General features: G+C 47.2%; 1 protein-coding gene across 5 annotated transcripts in view; it reads left to right on the top strand.

Moving 5' to 3' along the window:
* Positions 1 to 14793, top strand: part of IRF2 (interferon regulatory factor 2) — an 86555-nt gene that overhangs the window by 61444 nt on the left and 10318 nt on the right. For 4 of the 5 annotated variants that reach the window (XM_073017760.1, XM_008000386.3, XM_037994132.2 and 1 more), the window contains 2 exons: positions 5090 to 5207; positions 14104 to 14268. In XM_073017760.1, the coding sequence (XP_072873861.1) occupies positions 5090 to 5207; positions 14104 to 14268 (283 nt within the window). The remainder of the gene's footprint in view (positions 1 to 5089; positions 5208 to 14103; positions 14269 to 14793) is intronic. The other variant, XM_037994139.2, reaches the window with a different exon arrangement.

Genomic DNA, 14793 nt, shown 5'->3' with positions numbered 1-14793 from the left:
GACAGTTTTATGGGATGAGACGCAGTTGAACTCCTTGGAGCACACTTAGAGCAGGAGGGAACTGGTGTGTAAGGGAGGCCTTTCTCACCGGGGTAGGAAGGAGTGGGGGCGGAGACACTGCTGTGGAAAGGCAGTAGCTGGTGCTACTGGCATGGAGGGAGGAGACGTTTCTCCAGAAAGTGGAAGAGGGTACGGAGGATGCAGATAAGAGCAGCCTAAAGAGGAGGCCCCTGCATCTTGCACCTTCAGACGGGGGTGTTGGGAATGGAGGTCGTTTTGTGGAGAGGGTGTTTTGCTTTGGACATGCTGCCTTTGAAGTGACAGAGAGCCCTGAAAGTAAATGCCAGCTAGAAAGTTGGAGAGCATAGCACTTGAGTGAGTGCCCAATGGGCAGATGTGTGGTCATTTACTTGAGAATGGCATTGGTAGCTTTGGACACTGATGGCTTCTCCAAGAGAGAAGCTGTGTGAGACGCAGACAAAGGCCTGCAGAGAAGAGGCAGAGAAAAGTGAGCTAAGGAAGAAAGTCAAGAGGGAAGCTGCAGTGAGAGAAGGGAGGAAGAGAATGACGATGGCCTCATTCCAAGGAAGGAGCGGAAGGAAGGTGGTTCTGGGACCGGGCAGGAGGCCCCAGCCTGTCTTACGAGAGCTTCTGTTCTCAGTGGCATTGCAGCCTCTGTGCTGGGTGCGTGCACTCGCCAGGGTCCAGTTCCCTGACCTACTTGTGAAGTCCAGCTCTCAGCCTACACGTTCTGTTAGCAGAGACCTAGAGATGCCCTTAAATTTGATGTTCTTAAATCTGGCTTCAAAGAGATTGGCTTTGCACAGATGAATTAGAGCATTTTGGAAGGTGGGAGGTGGGCTGGAGGCCCATTAAACAGGGCTTCAGGGACAAGGGGCATTAGCACAGGGTTGAGACAGCATAGGCTTGGAGCAGAGGGGAGTCCCTCTGCTGTCCTCTAACTCTGGTCCATCCCCAAGCCCATTCAGCAAGTGTAGCTTCAAGACCAGCTAAAGGTGTATTATTTTACAGGTCTAAAGAAGCGTGCTCCTGCCCTTGAACTCTCTCTTGTGCCAGTTTGCTTTTGCTTAAAATCCCTTAAACCATAGACCAAACCTTGGATTCTGTAATTACAGCAAAAGTTCTTGAGCATCAGTGTTTGGCAGAGTTCATGCCCCCGTGTAGACCAAACCTTGGATTCTATAATTAGAGCAAAGGTTTTGAACATAAATGTTTGGCGGCGTTTATGCACCGTGGAGGAGTCTGGACCCAAGCAGGGTCTTTTTCTTTCTTTTTCTTTTTTTTAATCTTTGGAGTAAGTTGAGAAGATTAAAAGTCAAGAAAGCTATGGGTTACTTGATTTACGGAAGAGCCTCTATCTAAAGTGAGAAAGGGAGCAGAAAGAGGGGACATGAATCCTGGCCAGGATTCACCGGGCCAGGTTTGGTGCAGCAAAGCAGGAGGCAGTTGAGCCAGGGCAGGAGTGGGGCATCGGGGGTCCAGGAGAGGCTGCGGGTGAAGGCTGTTCAGGGGCTGCAGGATCTCTATGTTCATTTTACATAGAGAACTCCACACCCCTTTTCTTCATTTGAGATCTTTGGATTTTTAATATAGCTTAGATTTAGATGTTTCTACTTCCAATCATTTTAAAAAGTTTGACCCAGTTTAGTGAAGATCTTTCTCTCCTGGGCCTATTCTGCACCCTGGATGGAGGCGTTTCAGGAGCTGCTGGCTCCATTTTACTGTGCCATTGACTGTACTGTCCGTCCGGAGTGACAGTATCAGTGAGATGATGGCTTTGAAATGACGGTTTCTTTGGAAGTGGGGTGAAGGGAGTAACACAGTGTTTGGAATAGTCTCTCCCAGCCTCCATCGGTGGAAGAGATGATGCCATTATAGAAGTGGTCAATGCAGGATACAGGGTAAGAATGGAGAGAGTAGAAGGCCAGGTGTGGTGGCTCACGCCTATCATCCCAGCACTTTGGGAGGCCGAGGCTGACAGATCACCTAAGGTCAGGAATTCAAGACCAGCCTGGCCAACGTGGTGAAACCCCATCTCTACTAAAAATACAAAAAAATTAGCCAGACATGGTGGCAGGCAACTGTAATCCCAGCTACTTGGGAGGCTGAGGCAGGAGAATCTCTTGAACCCGGAAGGTGGAGGTTGCAGTGAGCCATGATCGCGCCATGGAACTCCAGCCTGGGTGACAGTATGACTCCCGTCTCAAAAAAAAGAAAAAAAGAAAAAAGAAAAAAGTATGGAGAGAGTAGAACACTGTTCAAAAGAGTGTCTCAGTCTCCACTGGAATTAGGGCAGGATACAAGGGCTTCTTAAGACAGAAAGCTCCTGGAATTGAACCATATTTCATGACCAAAGACAGAGTTCAGTTCCGGTGTCTCCGCAGGCTAAAAGTAGCGTGATCTTGGAAAATTAATTTAGACTCTGAGTCATCGTTTTCTCAAGTGATAAAAGTATCACTTGTCACTAATTAAACTGTAGATTATGTGTAACATTTAGAGGTCTTCAATGGAGAAATCAGAATTAATTTAGCTTTTTAAATATATGCAAGCCTGACTGCCTCATTAGTTTTATAAGAAACCTAGAAACAGAATGAGTAAAAAAATAAGGTCAGACAGCAAAGGAAACCCATACAAATGAGCAGTTCTCTTGTCACTTCTTCAGAGGTCTGTGCTTAGTTCTTTTTGAGGGAGTTGAAGAAATGGAGGTGGAAGAGTGAAAGGTGGGGCATGACTTGGGGGAGGGAAACTGACCAGGGTCATTGAGGACGCCATTGAGAAAGGAGGCTGCCGTTGGAGAGGTGGAGAATTGCAGCAGTGTCAGTCCAGGTGGCCATGGAGGGACAGCACGGTCCATCAGAGGTCAGAATATGGGGCTGGGGGAAGGGATTTGAGAAAAGGCCATTGGATTTGGGAGAGCAGAGTTTTGTTGGTGACCTTTGGTAATGGTGAGTACTTATTTACTAATAAGTGCCATGTACGTAGTTAGCTCATTTAATCTTCACCTTATCCCTATGAGTGGGTCCTATTATTGTCCTCAGTTTACAACTGTCCGCGGTGCCCTAGGGTGGCTTACAGAGGTTCAGTAAGGAGCCACAGCTAGTGAGGAGGGGAGGTGCCAGACTTTGCCCCAGGCCCTTCTGATTCCAAAGCCTGAGCTCTCAAGACCCGCTGGGAGCTTGATTCTGGAGGTGGAGGGGAAGCGAGACCGCAGGAACTAAAGGGGGCCCAGGTGGAGAGGCCAAGTCCGGAAAGGCAGACGGGGGATCGGAAGTTTGGCTGTGAAGGAAGGGAAAACCTGCTGACTCACCCATGTCACAGGCAAGTGTTTTTGTTTTTGTTTTTTTTTCCAGAAAGGACAGGCTTTTTTTTTTCCCTTAAGAATCAGACTCTCACTCTGTCACCCAGGCTGGAGTGCAGCGACATAATCATAGCTCACTGCATCCTCGAACTCCTGGGCTTAAGAGATCCTCCCAACACGGCAGTTTCCCAAGTATCCGGGACAAGAAGCATGCACCACCACACCCGGCCAATGTTTTTATTTTTTGTAGAGACAGGGTCTTGCTATGTTGCCCTGGCTGGTCTCCAACTCCTGGGCTGAAACGATCCTCCAGCCTCAGCCTCCCAAAGTGCTGAGATTCCAGGGTGAGCCACCGTGCTTGACCCAAGAAAGGGCAGACTTCTTATTTAGAACTTGTAAGAGAAGAGATGCAAGATGCTGGGGGAGAAAGGAATAAAAATCGTGCCCGGTAGGGATGGATGTTCTGGGCCTGCCCTTACGTTGGACCTTCGGGACATCTGGTAAAGCAGGCAGCGTATCGTTTATTTAAAAACCGAGCTATACAGTGGAGCGATGCCTTTGAAGTCATGTTATTGAGGTGGGAGTTTGCCAGGTGGGATTATGAAGGAGGAGGTTATTTCTCCTCCTTCCGTTAGTGACTTTTTGAGGATTTTGGGGGGATTGATTCCAGCTAGTGTATAAATAAACTGATGAGAACACCCACCATGTTTCAGAGCCGACCACTGTTGACTTTTCCAAACACAGTCACATCTACTTGCATGATCCTCTGCTTCCAGTCCTGTGTTCCTTCTGCTCTCCACCCTCTTCTTCCGCTTTGGATTCCTTGGGTGTTGTCCTGTGTGGCTTTTGTCTGACTTGATTGCTATCGTAGCAGCAGATGCAAGCTTACCTTGAGAGCTGAACGGCAACAGGCACCTCAGGGCTGGCTTTTGCAGAGCTGTTTAGTACAAGGGAATGGAGGGTTCTGGTGCACTTGAAAAAAGCACACATTCAGAGCTCCAGTAAGGGAAAGGAATTTGTTCTCATTATTTCATTAGTGTGTGCGTGCAGAATTCTTGGGCTGGATGGGATATTCAGCCACCTGAAGGGCAGTTATGTAAAGCCCATGGTATGGGGTTGCCTGGCTGGACTCAGGCCAGGGTACGGTCCTTGTGATCAGCCAACCATCCAGTGCAGGGCCTCAGGTGGCCGGAGGCCATGGCAAAACTTATCTGCAGAGAATTCATCTACAACTTCCCCTAGGCTCCTGTTCTTGGGCCAGTCATTGGGGCAGAGCTTTTGCTAAGAAATAACTATGAAGGAGGTGGCATGGGCCAGTCATTGGGGCAGAGCTTTTGCTAAGAAATAACTATGAAGGAGGTGGCGTGATCCCTCCCTTAGGAGAAAGCCAGGCATTGATTCTTTTGAGCACTCCCTCAGAGGAGGAGAATGTGGAATCCACACAGCGAGGCATTTTACAGAGACAGTGACGCAGCTCTGCGCAGCCCCAAAGCTATTGTCTGCAGGTGGAAGCACTTCCTAAAGGCGAGCCAGATGGGCCGGTACCATTTCCTTGAAGGAAAGTGGAAGGAGCTGAATACCCAGCAGTGTACCCTGTGCAGAAATGTGCTTTAAAACAGGCCAGCTTAAAGAAGCAGGGAATGAATGTATTCGGCAGCTGAACATGAATGACCCTAGCATTAAAGAAAGTAGGCCGAGGGTAGAATTTCAGCTAAGAGAAGGGAGGGGAAAGGAAGTGTTCTCAATTCTTTTTTCTTTTCTTCTTCCTAGCAAGAACCAGTTGAGTCATCTCTGGGGCTTAGTAATGGAGTAAGTGATCTTTCTCCTGAGTATGCGGTCCTGACTTCAACTATAAAAAATGAAGTGGATAGTACGGTGAACATCATAGGTAAACTGTTTTGACATCTCATTTTTTATACATACGAGCAGCCCCCTGGGGCCTAAAATTTGTAAAACAGTGAACTTCAAATAACATAGTCAGTGGGAGGAGGTCTTGGAATCATCTCAGAATGCAAGTTCCAGCCCCCGGATTTCAAGGCTGAGAAACGAAGGCTTTTGAGGATCAGATAAAGGAACTTAAGATGGGTCAGTCTCCGTGGAAGAAGGCTGGGGGACCTCCCAGGAGAAATGTTTGTTTCCCGGCGGCTCGTGGCTAGCGATCCCAGTCTTTCACTATTTGGTTCACATGGACAAAAGAGTATTTACTTAACTCGGGAACCAAGGAGAGGGAAGACGGTCCTCATGAGTCCTCTCAGCAGCTGCTTCCTGGCAGACAGAGAAACTGAGGCCCAGAGATGTGTTGCCAAAGGGCCCACTCTGATTCAGCAGATGTTTTTGAGCACCTTCTGTATATCAGACTCAGTACTAGGAGCAGGAAATAGATGGAGGAGGCCCAATTTCGTTTTTCATGGAGGGACGCAGATAGTAAACAAAGACACCCACAGATAACTGCAGTGTTACCATGTGTGGTAAATACTGCAAAAGAAAAGAAAGGAGAGGGAAAAACCAAGGCACCAAATTTAGATTGGAGGTTTCAGAGGAGCAGTGTTTTCCCTCCTTCGTGACAGTTGAACAACTTCCAGATGTAGCTAGCTGTGCCCACCCCCAAGGAGGGCAGGGTCTTTACAATGAAGACGTGTCTTCTGATGATCCTTGTCTCCCGTGTGGCCAAATGCACAGGTGTGGTGCCCAGAAGACCTCAGCCTGCTTTCCCTTTAAGGGGAAGGAGAAGAAAAAACTCTTTTTTATTTTTACTTTCTTTTAGCATTGAATTTTTGTTGTGTGTGTGGTGACTTCTGTTTTTAGGAAACGGAAGAAGCCAGCAGCATCCTGGATTGTCCTGACAGGCCTCCGCTGGCCTCTTGCCGAGGTTAGCAGTGCTTTTTTGTATTGAAACCATCTCTCGGGCAGTGTAAAAAGTTTGCAGGTGCGGACATTCTGTCTGACCGGCCTAGGCAGTGTTCTGTAACCCTGTTGTGTTTCTTGATAAAACACAGCCCCACCCTTTAATAAAGCAAAGATTGCTATGAAACCAGAGAGTCTGTTCGTTACTCTGGAGTAAATAGAGCAGTCTGTAGTGACGGACATATGGCAATTAGGAAGTCATGGAGTTGGGATTTTTGTCTTAATTTTGGCTGCCCAAAGTGCCCCCACAGGATATTCTTTTTTTGGTAATTGTTTCCAAATTTGCCTGTCTTTATCTACAGTGAAACTCAAGCAGCTTTTTAAGGCAAGCCTGCAAACCCAAGTATCAACATGGGCTCCCGAAGGCGCAGGAGAGCAGCAGCTTACTGGCCAGTGTTAGGGTCCCCATGAGGGCCACCCAGTTGAACTCAAGGTTGGCAGACTCTGGCCCCAGCACTTGCCATGGTTTCAGGATGGTCAGAGGTGACACAGGGCTGTGGCACTGGATCTTCATCTCTTCCCATATCCTTTGTTTCCCCTTATTTTTGCCATGTTTTATTATGCTTCAGATAGAAATTTTATTTATAAGATAAAAAGTAGCTCTGGGGCCAGGCACAGTGGCTCACACCTGTAATCCCAGCACTTTGGGAGGCCGAGGTGGGTGGATCACGAGGTCAGCAGATCAAGACCATCCTGGTCAACATGGTGAAACTCTGTTTCTACTAAAAATACAAAAATTAACTGGGCATGGTGGCAGGTGCTTGTAGTCCCAGCTACTCAGGAGGCTGAGGTAGGAGAATCGCTTGAACCCAGGAGGTGGAGGTTGCACTGAACTGAGATGGCACCACTGCACTCCAGCCTGGGTGATAGAGGGAGACTGCCAAAAAAAAAAGATTAAAAAGTAGTTCTGGGTGAGTCTTTAGATGGAGGGCACCCCCTCTGAAGAGATCACCTATGCTGTCAGCCGTGCCCATGCTTTCTCCTGGAAGCTGAGTTGTTCACCCCTTAGGAGAAGGGGCCTGAGACAAGGCATTCGATTTTATCCACACCCCTAGAACGCTCTTAGCAAGATGAAACACCATATGAGATGTGAACCCTTACATCGCAGTATGCCCAGACTCAGAACCCACAACAACATACTTTATTCTTGGCTGTATTGGACCTGGAGCACCTGGGCACTGAGGTGAGACTGTGGGGCCGCTCCGCAGTCACCAGGTGCCAACCAAGAGACCCGGGCAGTGGAGTTGGGCTGCTGTGTTTTCAGCCTTAAGAAGTTTTTATTTACTCAAGAAAGCTGTCATCTTTTTGTGATGCTATATATTGTTTTCTTCTTCCTTCTCTCCCTGGCTGCCACTACCTCGTTTATAATTAACTGTCACCTCCTCCTGTCTTCCCTCACCGTACTTCTCAAGTCCATCCCTTCTGTTTCGGACACTGTGTGTGGGCCTGCCTTGGCTGTCAGCCGGGCTCTGCTTCCATTCTGCCCCTCATTTATTCTTCTCACAGAATAAAGAATGCCAGTGTCATCATGTCACCACTGACCCCAAGAGAAGGAGTTGAGTTCCCCCAGGTCCCCGGGGTCTGGCATGACCTGGGCCCTGCCCACCGCTTTCATACCTGTCTTTGAACTTGAATTACTCTGAACAAGTTCAGCTCCCTGTGGCTGCTCATGGAGACAGTGAGGATGGTGGCGGGCCTCTTTCTGGTGGAGCAGCTGCGAAGGCTTTGTCCACAGGGCACAGTGAGGACTGGACATGTGGCAGTGCCAACAGGAGGTGTAGCTCCAGCCCAACGCGTCTCATCCACACTTCTGCTCCCAGATCATTGACCTTTGAGACATTGGTTACCTCTACTGAGTGTTGTTGTTTTTTTTTTTTTGAGACTGAGTTTCACTCTGTTGTCCAAGCTGGAGTGCAGTGACGTGATCTCGGCTCACTGCAACCTCCGCCTCCCGGGTTCAGGCGATTCCCCTGCCTCAGCCTCCCAAGTGGCTGGGATTACAGGGATGTGCCACCATGCCTGGGTAATTTTTTTGTATTTAGTAGAGACGGGGTTTCACCATGTTGATCAGGCTGGTCTCGAACTGCTAACCTCAAATGATCCACCTGCCTCGGCTTCCAAAGTGCTGGGATTACAGGTGTGAGCCACTGTGCCTGGCCTCTACTGAGTTTTTACTGGGATATATCCTGTGCTTCCCTTTGTGTAGTAGCCTGAGATGCTGTTTTCTCATGGGGTGCAGGGTGCATCGTGCCCTGTCCTACTCTTGCCTACTCCTGCACTCTGTCACCCTGGTGAGGTGTGTGCAGCCTGTGGTCAGGGACAGCCTGGCCCAGGCACCTACAGATCCCTGTCTCTGAATCACCGACCCCACGGTGGCTGTCTCTCCCACCATGGCTCTCGAGTGCCTCAACCAAATCATGGCTGTATTTTATACCGAAAGAGCACGAGATTGGAAGTCAAAAGATACGGGTTCTAGACCTGCTTCTGAAGTTTTTTATTTACCATGTGATTTTGGGCAAACTCCTTAATCTTTTGAAATTCAATGTCTAGATAGATTGGAAATAATATATAATTATTTATAAAATGGAAAAATTAAAGATTATATAGAAAATGGAAATAATCATACAGATCCGGCCCATCTCACAGAGTTACTGTGAGGATGAAGTGAAATGTACAGATAAATCACTCTGGGGCTAGAAGGGGTTAAAATAATATGATTATGATACTACCAAAATCATATTAAAATATATTTGATTAAGAAAAGTAGCCTCCATCTGTGCTCTGTCATCAGGGCCGGTGTGAAGTTTAACTCCTGAAACCTTCAGAAGGGTGGGGGGAGGTTCCCTGCGTGAGGCCCTGCTGATGGCCTGAGTTTATATGCCTGCTAATCAATTTCATTCTTGACTGTGCAGCTACTTGGGTGACCTTAGCAATCTACCTGACTTCTGGGTTTCAGCTTTTTTCAGCTGTAAAATGGTAGGACCAAACCCCCTCCAAGGACCCCTCTGTTTCTAATAATCTGCTTTTAAGCACTTTCTCTGAGGCGTGGGAGCAAGCTGCTTTCTCAGGTGGAGACCTACATTAAGTCAACAATGGCTAATAAAGTAAGAATGACCTTTTAAGGAATCAAACCGGTTCATCAGTCACCAGCCATAAATAATATTGTTATAATTCTCAGCAACTAGATTCAGTTAAAATTACATTCCTGTGGGTGACTCTTTTCAGATGTGCTGACTTTAATAAACTGGAGAAACTTAGTGGATTTCTCCTTCTTCTAACTGAGAATTTCCCTAGCACACAACAGAGAACTGTTGAAAAGAAATGTCACTATTAGTTATGAGCCTGAAGACTCACTAAGGTGAGATTCAAAAGTTTTTTATCCTGATAGGGGCTAAGAAAGCCAACAGTAGCTCAGTTTGGACTTCATTAACTCTCTCTGTTAGGGAGAGCATATTATAAAGAGTTGAAATTTGGAGTCAGGTAAGGGTAACATTGAATCCCGGTTCTGCTGCTGATTGGCTGTCTGACCTTGAATTAGTTATGTGGTTATGTCTCGTCCGGTTGTTTCAGCATGTCTGGAATGGGGATCACTATTGTGCCTTCCTCATGGGCTGTGAGGTCTTGGGAGGTGGTAGGTAGAGGCAAAGATAGGTGCTCAGAAAGTCAGGTTTTGTCATTATTATCAGTCAGGACACTCTTGAGTACCCAGAGGAGTGCCACTTCTGACTCTATTTGCTGTAGCAGGTAAGTTTGTTATTCATGTGTCTTTTCAGCTGTCAGGAGTCAGTGTTGCTGTGAGCGGTTCAGGGAAATCAGTTCACATGGCAGGAGACAGAGAGAGACACAGATAGAGACTGGTTAGTGATAGTGTTGATGCTCATCTAGAGAACATTTCCATACTGGGGTTTCCCTGCTTCTCTCATGGGCTTTCACTCGGGAGCTGGAAAGTTTCTAAAGTACCCAGGATGTTTGGATGGAGAGAGGCCATTGTCCCTTACCAGGGCATCAAACAGCACACGCCTGTGGGGGAATTTGGCCTGAGAGATAACATCATTATATTAACTTGGTATCCAGATCCTAGCCCAGAAAACAAAGACTGACTTTTCTGTCCTGGTCACCCGCATCCAGGATACACCTAAAATCTGCGTGGACATGCTTATCTACTTTTTATCCCAGGTCATGTGTATTAAGTGAAATACGGTAAAAGTCACCCCTTTTAAGGCATACAGTCATAAATGTTGACAGATGCACTCAGTGATGTAACTACCACCATACTCAAGACAGAACATTATCATCACCCCAGCACGTTTCCTCCCTGGCCCCCAGCCCTCGCACCCGCAGCCGGCTGTCTTTATCACTTCCCAAAGGCTTCAAGAGTCCGCCTGCCAGAAGTCTTGACGTTTTCTAGAAAACATTAATCGTCACATCTCGTAATTGCAGATTGTCACAGTCTCCTGCAGGACTCGACTCTGGCTCCAGTCAGTGAGCCTCGGCCCGTTCACGTGTCCATGTATTCAGGGGAGAGTCCCTGAGTGCCTCTCTGGTGGGAGTTGCGAGTGTCATGACTGGACACAGAAAGTTCATTCATTGAGGAGAGATGCCATTGACCAGTTCAAAGTTCCATACGGGCATATAGAATTAACCAGCAACACAAGGCCGGAAGTCCAGAGGTGTTGCAAGGTCACGCCCCGTTGTAGTTTCGGCCGAGCAACGGGGACAGTGAGTGAGAGGCACCCAGGGGACAGGGGCCGGTCTGTGCTGGCGAGTCAGGAAGGGGCTCCAGAAGTCAGGGGCATGGTGCCTGCTGCCTTTTGCTCAACCCCCACCCCTGTGCCACTGCCTCATTGAAGCCTTTGATTCCTCAAACTAGAAAAAACACCCCACTTCTCCAGCTTCCATCATATGGCCCCCTTCTTTTTCTTTTTTTCTTTTCTTTCTTTTCTGTGTTCACGGCCTTAAACTTACTCTCTAGATGGTTAGTCGCTGGCCTATAGCCATGTTTATGAACTTCTTACAAACCGGATGCTTGACTGCCCTGGGAGGCTAGGAGGTGCAAAGCAGGTGTTCCATAAATCTCTGTTAGTTGAATAACCGACTTGGATGTCATGGGGAAAAGCAGTGAGAGAAAGAATTCCTGGTTGGAACAAAGGGATCTGACTAGGGGGATACTTGAGCGGCTGCCATTGTTTGTAGTCCCAGCTAGCTTGCTGTCTTTCTATTAGGAGCAACATGCAAAGGAGAGATGAGTTTTGAAGTACTGGAAGTTTAAATGGCTTCGACTTAAGTCGCATTTATCTAAGGCCTTCATTGCCTTAGTATGCAAAGCATCACGGCGCCCTCCCTCCTCAAACTCACCCATTTGGGTTCTACCTCCACCCACCAGCTGCTTCTCAGGACTTGGGCTAGGGCAGGACATTATCTTGTTTTCCTGCCATTTTATTTTACTTGGAGGGAAGAGGCAGAAGAAACCTGAGAGAGGTCAGTGTAGGTCAGCGTCAGTCTGTGTCTAGTGACCTGCATAATTGATGTCCTCACCCTCAAATAGGAGAGTCCAAAGGATGAAATAAACAGGCTTGGGATCTGCCTGCCATATAGAGCCTGCCTGCCTTTTCTTTAATTTTATCCCCACCAGGAAAACCGAAACAGGATCCGGTTTCCTTCCATTCTGTATGCTGTGGCTTTTGGACTCTTATCACAGCCCCAAATCCCCTTTCTGAGCCTCTTCCATGCCTTTCCTTTCTTTATTAAAGAACCTATGAATTGCTACTGCCCTCTAAAACCTTCCCTGCATAGCAATCAGATAATGTGCTTATCACTCTACAGAAAGCAATTAAAACAGGAACCTGTTTATAAACAAAAATACTTCAGAAAATAAAATACTTGGAGTGATTAAAACAGGAGCCTCTCCATGACGCCTGGCGTCTCAAGGAGACTGGAATGCATTCTAACCTGAATACTTTGCCGATTGGTGAGAAAACGTCAGCAACATAGAGCACCGCATATACTCCAAGCTGTGTGAGTTTGGACAAGTCACTCTCCCTCTCTGTGCCTGAGTTTCTTCATCTATAACAGGATAACGCTGCTTTCTCTGTCATCCTTGTGGGATAAAGTGTTAAAATAACATATACGAGGACCTTGGGAATTATTTCTTCACCTTTATTTATTGAAGCTAATTTTCAGGGACATTTCATCCAACTGACAGTGGTATGAGGTCAGTTTCGTTTAAAATTAGGGCAGGACCTTAGGGATCTTCAAATTGAAATGGCAATGAAATATCATTACTTACCTACGAGAATGGCCAAAATAAATAAACAGTGACAACACGAAACACTGCTGAGACTATGGAGAAATCTCATCACTCAGACATTGCTGGTGGGAATGTAAAATGGCACGGTCACTCCGGGAAGCAGTTTGGCAATTTCTTGTAAAATTAAACATGAAATTACCATATGACTCAGCAATTGCATTCTTGGGCATTTATCCCAGAGAAATGGAAACTTGATGTTCATACAAAACCTGAACACAAACATTCATAGCAGCTTTATTTGTAATAGTCAAAGGCTTGTATCAACTCAGACATCCTTCGGGGGAGAATAAACACACTGGTACGTCTATACCGTGGAATACTGCTCAGCAATAGAAAAGGAACCAATGACTGACACACACAACTTGGGTGACTCTGCAGTGAATTCTGCTGAGTAAAAGCCAGCCCCAAAAGGTTACTATATGAGTCCATTAATATAACATCCTTGAAATGAACAAATTAATGAAATGGGGAACAGATTAATAGTTGCCCAGGGGTCCTGGACAAAGAGATGGATGGGGAGGTACTGAAGGAAGGTGACTATGGTTACAAAGAGTCACATGAGAGAGACTGGTGGTGATGGAACTGTTTGGTGTTTTGACAGTGGTGGTAGGTACATGAAACTTCATGTGTAATAAAACTGCACTTAGTCCTGGCGCAGGTACACACTTATGCAAAACAGTGCAAGTAAAACTGAGGAAATCAGAACAAGATGGGTGGATTGTTATTAATGTCAATACTCTGGTTGCGATATTGTATTCTAGCTTTGCAGGATATAACCATTGGAAGAAAATGAGTAACAGGCACACAGGATCTCTCTGTATTATTTCTTACAACTGTATGTGAGTTTACAATGATCTCGAAATAAACAATATAATTTTAAAAATTGAGGCAGATTTCAGAGCTAGGGTTGTCAGATTCCGTCTTATCAGTGTTCCGGGGAGCTGATGCTACTAATGTTTGCCAGAATTGGAGATCTGACTCTATTCCACTGTGCTGATATTTCAGCCAGTTGGACATGTTGCCTGCAGAGCAGGAAGGGAGCTGGGAGCGTAAGCAGAGCACCCCACAGCTAGATGTGACACAATTGCGTGATTTTCATGGTCCTTCCTCTTTGGTAAGGTTTGATAATGTCTCCCTGGATCACAGAATCCAGAAAATAAGCACAGCGCCTTCTTTTGGAGCAAGTGCAGGGAGCAGAAATCGGTCAGGTTCTAAATACTGTCATGTCTGGCCCTGGGGCTGGGGCTGGATGCTGCCTCTGGTCCTGTGGCCTTGGCTGTGACGGGGTTGAGTGTGGAATTCTGCTGAGCTGGATAGGACATGGCTATGGTGCATGCCATTGGCAGGCGTGCTGGAGACAGACCTGGGGAGCCAAGTGCTGGCCAGCTGCTCCCTGGGAGACATCACCCCAGAGCTACAGAGCTCAGGCTTGTTCTTCAGCCCCATGGCGGGGGACAGATGGTGATGGGAGCCTGACAACCTGGCTCTTTTGGGGAAGACTTTCTTTCTTGAGAAAGTGTCCTAGAATTGTGAGGTCAGGAGACTTTGCATGATGGCTGTCTTTTCTTTGAAGTTGTAGGACAGTCCCATCTGGACAGCAACATTGAGGATCAAGAGATTGTCACCAATCCGCCGGACATTTGCCAAGTCGTAGAGGTGACCACGGAGAGCGATGAGCAGCCGGTCAGCATGAGCGAGCTCTACCCTCTGCAGATCTCCCCCGTGTCTTCCTATGCAGGTGAGCAACAGCGGGAGGCTCTGGGAGGCCTGGAAACCGGCTGCGCAGTGCTTTGGTCTAGGGTCACCCATCTCACCACCCCACGGAGCATCTCTCCTCTGTCCTAGGAGTTATTCTTCCTGGAGTTTTTCATACTTTAATTATCTTGATCAACATCTTCTTGGATACTTTCGTTCTCAGGTAGAGGACAGGATCACAACATTTCTTTACTCCGTTGGCCATAACATTTTTTTTCTTCTTTTTGAGACAGAGTCTCGCTGTGTCGCCTAGGCTGGAGTGCAGTGGGATGATCTCGGCTCACTGTAACCTCTGCGTCCCAGGTTCAAGCAATTCTCTTGCCTCAGCCTTCTGAGTAGCTGGGATTACAGGCACATACCACCACTCCAGCTAAGTTTTATATTTTTAGTAGAGTTGGGGTTTCACCATGTTGGCCAGGCTGGTCTCGAGCTCCTGACCTTAGGTGATCTGCCCGCCTCGGCCTCCCAGAGTGCTGGGATTACAGACTTGAGCCACAGTGCCTGGCCT

This window comes from Chlorocebus sabaeus, chromosome 7 (assembly GCF_047675955.1).
Source record: "Chlorocebus sabaeus isolate Y175 chromosome 7, mChlSab1.0.hap1, whole genome shotgun sequence".
In the NCBI taxonomy this organism is placed as follows: domain Eukaryota; kingdom Metazoa; phylum Chordata; class Mammalia; order Primates; family Cercopithecidae; genus Chlorocebus; species Chlorocebus sabaeus.
Note: the sequence above shows the minus strand (reverse complement) of the source record. Positions and strands in the feature narration are given on the sequence as shown.